Source organism: Urtica dioica, chromosome 10 (genome assembly GCF_054948205.1).
Source record: "Urtica dioica subsp. dioica isolate 48M chromosome 10, U.dioica_male_clone48M_v1_H2, whole genome shotgun sequence".
Taxonomy (NCBI): Eukaryota; Viridiplantae; Streptophyta; class Magnoliopsida; order Rosales; family Urticaceae; genus Urtica; species Urtica dioica.
In genome coordinates, this window is record NC_142765.1 from 24,785,589 (window position 1) to 24,795,413 (window position 9,825).

At 39.3% G+C, this 9,825-nt stretch overlaps 1 protein-coding gene across 1 annotated transcript; it reads right to left on the minus strand.

Moving 5' to 3' along the window:
- Positions 1 to 1,791: 1,791 nt before the first annotated feature.
- PIN1 (Auxin efflux carrier family protein) lies at positions 1,792 to 5,198 on the minus strand. Its single transcript, XM_089629376.1, has 6 exons — positions 3,741 to 5,198; positions 3,339 to 3,639; positions 3,168 to 3,253; positions 2,727 to 2,884; positions 2,228 to 2,304; positions 1,792 to 2,138 (listed from the first exon to the last, which is right to left on the minus strand). The coding sequence occupies exons 1-6, from the start codon at positions 4,876 to 4,878 to the stop codon at positions 2,072 to 2,074; spliced, it is 1,827 nt and encodes a 608-aa protein (XP_089485502.1). The 5' UTR covers positions 4,879 to 5,198; the 3' UTR covers positions 1,792 to 2,071.
- Between the last annotated feature and the right edge of the window lie 4,627 nt (positions 5,199 to 9,825).

Consider the following 9,825-nt stretch of genomic DNA (forward strand, 5'->3'; position numbering starts at 1 on the left):
GACTTGTGATCATTAATTATTGTATATACTGCTGTGAACAAAAAATATAGGCATAGCAAAACGACATAAGGAATGAAATTATATGTGGGACCCACAGTTTCAGTCAAATATTCTGCTCGATATGAGGTCCCCGGCTTGTAAGATGCGGCCGAGCAGATCGCGTCCATGTAGCTCCGTAGCAACAAGTGACTCACATTGATTAAAATAAATAAGTTATGAAAATAATTCAAAGAAAATAGTTTCATCGCCATTAGACATTAGAGAAGGAGAACTATTTAATTCAGCCTTAATTTTTCTTAATATTGTGTTTGTTATTTAAATAGCTTTTATTTTCATTTTTATGTGCGAGCTTAGTTTCTATGTGAGGAACCGAATTTGAGGGTGCACTAAAGGCGAAAGGCGAAAATGATGGCAGCTTGGAGAGTATGGAATTTACAACATCAATTCACATGAACAAAGGATATAACTCACCATGAAAACGAGGGTTTTTTTTTTTAACTATGACAGGGTAGGTCTCGGGCCAAGGAGAATGGCATGTAGACATTGGCAAGGGCGGGACAAATAATGAGAGAAAGTGATAGACCATAATATATAGACGAATGAATATGAACATATGTCGGTATAGAACCGCACGTGAGCAAAGCCACGCCGTGGCCTCCAAAAATGCTACCAACCTCCTCGACACTTCTCCTTGACGAGGACCTCGCCTTCTTAGAGAGCACTCCCCGACTAACGTTACTTCTGTGGACTCAAAATGGCAAAGGATCCAATTTAATCCCTTAGCCCATTTGCCTTGAATGTCCAGCCAAAACGATCAAGTTCCAAGCTCCTATAAATACCTAATTCTTCACAAGTTTGAGGTAAGTTCACTATACTTGGAGAAACTCTGCATCTGTCTCACATCACATTCTCTTACTATAGTATTTTTTTATCTCTCTAACTCTACATATAATGTGGGGCGTCAGAGAGCGCATTGAGAGAAATTCGTCTGCACCTTCTTAGAGTCTGGACCTTGACCGAATCATGTAGTTTCTAAGCGTTGATCCATTTTTGTCATTAACATTTTCCATATTCACTCGAATATCGTACGTATTGTATTTATTGATAATAACGGACATCTATCCAAAAAGCACGATAAGTTTGTTGCAATGTTAATGGAAAATCAACAATAACCAAGTAAAAAAACTTAAATAATCATTGTAAGCTGTGACCCGTTAATTTGTTTCAGTAATGTAAGTCCACCTTGAATTCTAAAATTATTTTTTTCAATCATATTTTCTTTATAAATGAACTAAATTAATTTTATTAAACTTGATATATTATAAATAAATTTGAATGAATTGATTACTGAAAGTGTAACTACCACAGCATTAGACATTAGTCACCTAACATTTTAACTAATTAATTTCATAAAAATTGAACTTAATGACTTTCGTGGATTAGTTTTTTTTTTTTTTCATATGCAACTAATTAAAAATAAAAATGAACAAATCAATTTTTCTAGTTGCACCATTTAACCGCTAAAAAAATACTCGGGTGTTTAAGCACAGTTGACTAAATCTTCACGTTGAGGTGCAAAGAAGTTTAAAACAAATGATTGTAAGAGTGTTAGAGTTGAGTCCATTTCTTTTTTTTTTGGAAGATCTATTAGAGTTGAGTTCATTGTGTTATGTTTAATAATATGTTGCATAAGAAATTAGGTATTAGGCGAAGACTTTTCCTTCATTAGTTTATGACATTTTTTTAGCTTAAATTGTCGGAAAACAAATTAGAAGACAATAAGAAAGAAGATTAACTAGGGAAACATTCTTTTTTTCTAATAAATTAATTCACTACAAACATGCTGATTATACAAATTTCGCTAGAAAATATAAAAACTCAAAAAGAAAATATTCGCTCCTCCATCCTTTTCACTCCCTATTTCCTTGAATCTTTGCTTTCTGATTTTTCAAATCAGATATATTTTTTTTTTCCCTTCCTTTCTGATATGCCCTTTTTTAAGCTGGCAGCTTGCAAAAAAAAAAGCCCAAACGAGCATATTTCCCATGACATGGAAATTGTTTTCAGAGCTTCATATCCCCAACAAAATGTAGTACACTAGCGTAATTGGCAAAGCAATTAACATCCCAAATATAACACTGCACAAATCAAATAAATTACTTTGTTAGAGAGAGAAGAATAAAACAAAAAAATAGTAATGATAATAAATAGGCTCTAATTGCTTTACCCAGTGCTGAGAATTTGAGGGTGCAAGTTATACTCCTTGGCAAACACAAATGGGACGATCCCTTGTGGAAGAGCTGCCTGTTAATATTTCATGGCAACAAAACCAAAATATATATATTAATTATTAGGATACATTAGAAAAATAATTAATTTAAAGGTTTGATAAATCTTAAATAAATAGTCATTTTCATATAATTATATACATAAATCTTAAATAAATAGTGACCTCTACATATTAGGTCACGTTATTACGTTGATTATTTAACAATATGAAAGTAATAACGTTGATTATTTAACAATATGAAAGTCTAAATTGACTATTTTTCTAATTTTTTTTGTAATTATTAATACACGCGATAGTGTTGGTTTGACTTGTCTTTGACTCAATACACAAATGTTTGTTACAGGAGTTTTCATTTCACTTGGATTATTACATTTTTCTTTTGTAGCCTTGTTAGTACTTTGTACAGAGAAAAAGAGAGAGAGAGAGAGAGAGAGACCTGAACAATGGCGATGTGTAAAAGAGTCCCTTTGAGACCAACAGCAATGGAAGCAGCTGCCATAACAGCTGGGCCTGCAAGGAATCTAACAGCCATGGTAAAAGCTGCTACCGAATTCCCACATGCTATGATCTTGGGTTGCAACGCCATAAAAAGACCTGTCCTCCACCAATCAAATAAATCATTTTCATTATTTTAAATTAATCAAACACTTGCACCGCCATGGTCATCATCATCACAACCACCTACCCATTAACATGACAAAATCAAACCTTTTTTTTAATATTATTTTCATTTCTCCTTTCCCTTTGCCTTTTTTGCTTTATTCAAAATTCTTTTATAATAATGAAAGGCGAATGACATTTTGTTTGCACAACGGGTAATAATAATAAATGTACTAATATTGGTGGTAGTACTAGTAATTTTTATAATTTAACTGACCCAGACTGAACATAGCCATGCCAAGACCAGCGTCGGACAGTATGGAAATGGACTGCACTATAATGGCTGGCATGTTGAAATTCCACCTGCGAAGAATAAAAAAAAATCAGTAAATAAATAAATAAACACACAGTGATGGAATGAAATGAAATGAAAGATTTTGTTCAGTACTTGAAACAGACGAGGGACCAAATGAGTCCAATGAGACTCGAGTAAGTGTTTGGGTTCCGTATCAGTTTTCTCCAAACCATTATGAGGATGAGCCTCGTCATCACGCTCGTCGGCGGTAACACCTTCGCTTTCCCGTCGCCGGCTCCGGCACCGGCGACGCCGTTCATCGCCTTCTCGCTCTGGTCAACGCCGTGGTTGTCTCTGTTCCCGAAGCTGAAATCCTCTCTCTCCACCGCGTAGTCTTCTTGACTGATGTTGTTGTTGGCGTTCGTGTTGTTGTTCCCTTCTCTCCTTCCATCCACTGCAGAATCAACAGCAAAGTCAAATAAACGACACGCATAAAACGACAAAAAAAAAAAAAAAAAATCCAAGTGACTATGTTAGTGAAAAAAACGACCGAACCTTTCCCGGGAGAAACAGCCAGTCTGACATCCTTGCTGTGATTGTTGTTGTTCCCGTACTCGTGCCCTCCGAACACGTCGGACACCGGCGAAGCGCTGGAGCTCCACACGAACATGTGCAAGTCTCTCCCGCCGGCGGGATCTTCGCCGCCGGTCGGCTTGGCCGCCGCGTTGGGCTTGGGCTTCGCCGCCGGAGGAGGGTTCGCGGCTTTGGAAGGCGAGAACATTCCGGGATTCGGCGCCGGGTACCTCGGCCGCGACGAGTCCTCCTCGTAGTTCGACGGCCGAGGAGTCGGTCCGCGGGAGGTCGGAGCTCCGAACACGTCTGGAGCTCCGGCGCCGGAGAAGTTCGACGGCCGATTCGCCGCCGCCATCATGGAGTAGAAATCGGAGTGGTTGAAGCTCGATCCCCTCGGGGTAGGGTTCCGCGAGGACTGGAGGGAATAGATCTCAGCGTTGGTGAGGTTCGAGGCGCGTGGGGTGAACGCGGCCACGTCAGAGCGCGAGGCGTTAGAGCGGCGAACGACGACCCTGAGCCTCCCATCGTCTCCGAGCTCGGCTCCGGCTTCCAGAGGATGACGACCGTCCAAAGAGACCACGTCGGAGTCCACGTGTATGGACACGATGGAAGCGGCGGTGTCGGGGAACTGCTCGGAGATGAGCATCCTGGCGCCGCGAAACTCGAAGAGGAAGAGCATGAGGGTGTACCATATGATACACTGGAGCACCACGATCTGGACCATGAGGGACCCACTGTCGCCTCCGTACATCCCCTTGAGGAGAGGGATCCCCATCACCAGCGTGTTGGGGAGCGTGGAGAGGGAGAACAGGGTGATCGTCCACTCGAGCGACCCGCGCGTGGAGAGACGCGCCCAGAGGAAGAGCGCGGCGAGGACCATGAGCTTCTGGAGAGTGTCGGCGGCGATGAACCGGAAGTTCATGGCGTAGATGTTGTTGGTGGAGATGAAGTGGAACGACAGAAGCGGAACGGCGAAGAGAGCCACGAAGCGGTTGATTCCCGAGCATTGGTCCGGCGTGAAGATCTTCCACCACTTCACGGAGCCGTACGCCAATACCATCGCCACGTATAACGGCACAACCGCCGTCATAACGTGGTAAAAGTCCGTCAGGGTTATCATCTTCTTCTTCTTCTTCTCCGATGAAAAGAGAGAGAGAGAGAGTGTTGCACTTCTCTTCTGCTTTGTTTGCTGTAACAGTAACACTCTCCAAAATAAAGAGAGCACACACTCAACGCTAAAGGGTGGGCTTTCAGCTTTTCTATGGGGGGGTTTAATAATATTATTTTATTATTATAATGCTTTAGCTTTTTGTTTTTTCAAAGTTTGGTTGGGTTGTGTGTGCGTGCTTGCGAAATGTGGAATGAAGCGAAGAGTGATATTTTTTTTCTTTTTCTTTTTTTTTTTGGGTGGAAAAAGGTTGTAATAACTTGCCAGTGGCTTTATATATATATATATATATATATATATATATATATATTTTTTTTTTTTTTTCCTTCTTCTATGTTAATGGGTCTACAGGTCGTGGAAAGAGGAGAAAAGGTATATTGGCTAGAGGTGGGTGTGTTTCTTTCTTCTGAGTACTTATGTTGTGTGTGGATGCCTTTTTAACCCCTTTGCGATAAAAGCTTTTTTTTTTTTTTTTTTTTTTTTTTTCTTTTTTGCTTCTTGGGTTCTTTTCTCTTTCTCTAACACTACTTGGGCTGTTGTGTCTAATGTCTGTGCGATGTGAGATCTATTGGGCTACATGTGTGTGGCTTTATTCTGTATTTTCCTTTTATCTACCTTTGTTGTTGGCTATTACGAAAAGAGAATTTTGATATTGTCGTGTCAATCACAAACTGGATGCGTAGGGGTTTAGGGGATATTTTTCATGGAGTAACAATGAAGTTTAATTAAATAATACATTATACTCATTCAAATAAATGTCATCGTTTTGAGTTTTGTTGTTGCTTTAACGTAAATTCCTTTTTTTTTTCCTGTCAATAACGGAAAAAAATAAGTTGATGATATAAATGTAGATCAAAAGTATAGTGTATAAATTTAATCATACACAGGAAATAAATTAAATATAGTATCTTATTCAACCCTCTTCTTTCTATTTATTTCTTATATAGGAAGTACATAATATATAGAATTGATTTAAAAACGGATACCCTAAAGATCGAGTAGAGTGTTTGATATAGTAATATTTACAAGTATCACACTTTCAACTCTAAAATGCATTTTTCATGAAGATATATCTACAATAATAATGTCCCTTTCCATAAGATACTCTTAGGAACTATCATTGATGAATCAAATTTTGGAGAGTTTCAAATCAGCAAAACACAAAAATTAATTAATCTCTCACTTTCCTCTTTCCCTCGAATGAATCTGTCACATTCAACCTCTCCAATATTTGATGAATCTGTTAGTCAAAGTATAAAACCATTGATTGGTTTCGCAGTATAATTGCATGCCAAATTTGATTAGAGCATGAGTCATGAGGACCATAACGTTTGTTCTTTGAATCTCTACCAAAACGGTATATTATTCTTCTAGGGAGAAGCGACACCAACCATGCAATCAACAATATAACCTGTATTATATCACATTATGTTATTTTTTTGACAGAACAGTCAAAGTAATGAAAGGACAAACGCATGAGTAAAAGCAAAGGAATAAAATCATATACTAATAGTTTTCACGTGGACCCTTGAAACATCCAATCCCTAACTATTAATTAGTACTCACACCCTTTGCCCTAGAACTTCCAAAAACTCAAAGCCAACGTTGTTAGGTGAGAAATGGAGCCCATTTCCAAATCTTGTGACCTTGTTCGCGTTTCAAGAAGCCCAACCCAATTGCAAATCTATCATCTCTAGGAGATTTATTTATTTCTTTATGTATATATTTGTCTAGTTGCTCTTGGAATCCGCGGATGCCTTGAAATCAATAAAGATTTATCCCTTAATTTGCAGGACAATCTTTTTCGGATAAATTGGCCGATTTCTTGAATGAAGGTTATTTGTTTTGCTACAAGGCGTAGTTATCTATTTTTAATATTCAATTATCTAAACATTTTAGAGGAAAATTTCTTAGGAACTTGATGCTCAACAAATGTTGTCTTTTATTTATGAAAAATCTCACATATTAGTCAGCTTGAAACATTGAATTTATAGTTTAGTTAACGTTTTAGACATGTTTAAAATATAATCACATTTAGTGATGTGGTTTCACTAATCAAATAATATTTTAGATTATTGTCTTTATCATACTTCAATTTTGGTAAATAGAAATAAATAGTTAATTCACTAAAACAAATAAAACGTTGGCGAGTTCTTTTGATTCACTCCTGATATATTTATTATCCATTCAATTTTTAAGATGGATTCACTAAATTTGTTAATTTTCAATGCCTTTGTTCATTTGTAAGCATATAATTGAACTAGCCCTTTATAAGTTTTCTTTCGTATAATAGGCCTAGGTTTCCATAAAATAACCCTTTTATTTGAAATGACAATTACAAATATACTCTTTTCTCTTTTTATCTGAAGAGATGTACAAAAAAATGTAATCTCACTTACAACAAAATTAATCATCTATCAAACTATACACATACAAAAATTAAACATTTAGAATAAACAAACTTTATCGAAATAAGCTTCACATGGACAATAAAATAAAATAAAAACAATTTATCAAAAAAAAAATATTGATTCCACTTTAAACAAAATTAATCATCAGAATCACTAAACCTTATAAAAATAATATACAAATCGACAAACAAATCCAAAAAAAAAAACAATAAATCATCAGAGATTTTAACCCTGTTTTCAAAATATTTAATACTTGAATCACCAAACTTATCAAAATAATCTATGGACTTGAAAATATAGCTTCGACAATATTCAAGCGTCTCATCTTCGTGTCCTCCGTCATAGCTATGACTCTATAAGCTTGAACTCCAAATGCCTAGAACATCACACATACTGTTACGGGATAAATTAGTCAGACTCCGACCTGGCTAGTCGGACTGCCGAGCAGAAATACGAATCCAGCACCGAGCTCAGGTTAAGTAAACCCAAGGGTCATCCATTGAAAAGGAACGAACCGTTCATAAGTTAAGAACGAAACCCACCGATCAGAACTTCGAAGAGAAGAGAAGAACGTGGGTCAAAGACTAGTCAAAACTAATAGAAAACATGTTTCAAGCTCTAAAACGCACACCTCGACGGTTCAGGAACCGCACGAGGAGCATTAACCGCCTACCTCAGAGAGAGGCGAAAGGCAGTTACTCATAACCGTCCAGAACGTGGGATTGATCACCCCACGTTCCTCAAAATAACCGTCAAAGACACGACCAGACGAGTATAAATAGAGGCAGCAGCACAGAACGAGACACGAACTTTTTTAGACACTTTTCTGTCACTTAGAATCTCTAGAAAACATTGCTCTCTTGTATTAGATTCGTCTGTATAAAGAGAAAGTCTTGCCTAAATCACCTCTGTACTCGGAGGCCTTGTACTCGGAGTCAGTATATTTTCGTGAGATATTGTTGTACTAATTTTACAGGTCAACAGTTGGCGCTAGAAGGAGGGGGACCAGCTGAAGAATATGGCTAGTTCGTCCGCACCCATGAACGCTGTCTCTAACCAGGAGACGGAGATAGAGCACCATAACCGCACCCTGCCTCTCACCTCGGAAGAAATAGCTGAACTCCTTCCGGAACCCAGCCTCGAAGAACAATTCAGACAGATGCAAGAGCGTCTTTCGGTCTTAGAGGCAAATAACAGGGACTTGAAGAGAAGGTTACAAGCAAAAAGGGTCACACTGCGAAGTGCAATAGTGATCCCAGATGAAGAGCCCTCGCACCGATCAGGGAAGGAACCCATCGGGCAAGATCCGCAGGTTAAGAAACCTCGGAAACATGCCAGAGATCGGTATGAGAGGATGGAGGATGTTTCTGAGTCCGAGAAGGAGCAGTACAGTCAGGAAAAGATTCCTGATCGGTACCAGCCCAGGATGGACAAAGGATATTCAAGCACTTTCAGGCACAGCTTAGACAGCTCGGAGACCGAAGACAGTGCAAGCACCAACAAAACAAACCTTAGAAGGTTGGAACGTCGGATTGAAGAGGTAGCTCTAGGTCAGAAGGAGTCTGTTCCGAAGGTTGGAGAAGCTATCTCCCCGTTCACGGCTCGCGTGTTAGAACACCCGTTGCCTGAGCGGTTTAGGATGCCAAGCATCCCAGTATACGACGGAAAGACCGACCCAGGAGACCATATAGACACTTTTTCCTCTTGGATGCTGCTGCAAGGAGCCGGACCAGAAGTTATGTGCAGAGCTTTCTCTATCACTTTGACTGGCTCAGCCAAAAGATGGTACAGAAAGCTAAAGCCAAACTCCATAGGATCCTGGAAACAGCTGTCTAGAAAATTCATGGAACAGTTTGTCGGTTCCAGTTCAGGAAAAACTCCCAAAGAAAGACTGCTGGCGGTAAGACAAGCCCATGACGAGTCCCTAAAAGATTTTATTAATCGATACTCGGAACAAGCACTTCAGGTTGACGATCTGAACGAAGACTTTAAGCTCTTCGGGATCTCTTCCGGCGTCCGAACAGAATCAGAATTCTGGTGGTCTCTTCAGAAGACTAGTCCAAAGGACTACAACGATTTCTTGAAGAGAGCTCAGAAATATATCAACGCGGAGGAAGCAAGGCTGGCGGCAAGAAAAGCAAAGCCGCCGAAGAGCTACCGAGAAGAGCATAGGGAACGACATTCTGAGGACCACCGCCCACCAAAGAAGAGCCGGTCAGGAGCAGGACCTCTGAAACCTTTTTCCAGTAAGTTCGATAAATATCATAAGCTCAACGCCCCGATAGAGGAGATATTTAGTCTTACACAGGACAAGGAAGATTTCCCTAAGCCGAAGCCGATCAAGAAAGATATCTCGAAGAGAGATAAAACAAAATATTGCGCTTTCCACGCGGACATCGGTCACCGTACTGCCGGTTGTTTCAACCTCAAAGAGGCCATAGAAGCTCTAATCCGAAGAGGAGCATTGAAGAAATTCAAGGCCGAGCAA

Excerpts from the sequence above, each read along its gene's own strand:
- PIN1 (XM_089629376.1), bottom strand. The coding sequence starts at position 4,878 with ATGATAACCCTGACGGACTTTTACCACGTTATGACGGCGGTTGTGCCG. Across the intron at positions 2,885-3,167 it reads CATGGCTATGTTCAGTCTGG|GTCTTTTTATGGCGTTGCAA; the intron begins GTCAGTTAAATT and ends GGTGGAGGACAG. Across the intron at positions 2,139-2,227 it reads CCTCAAATTCTCAGCACTGG|TGTTATATTTGGGATGTTAA; the intron begins GTAAAGCAATTA and ends TGATTTGTGCAG.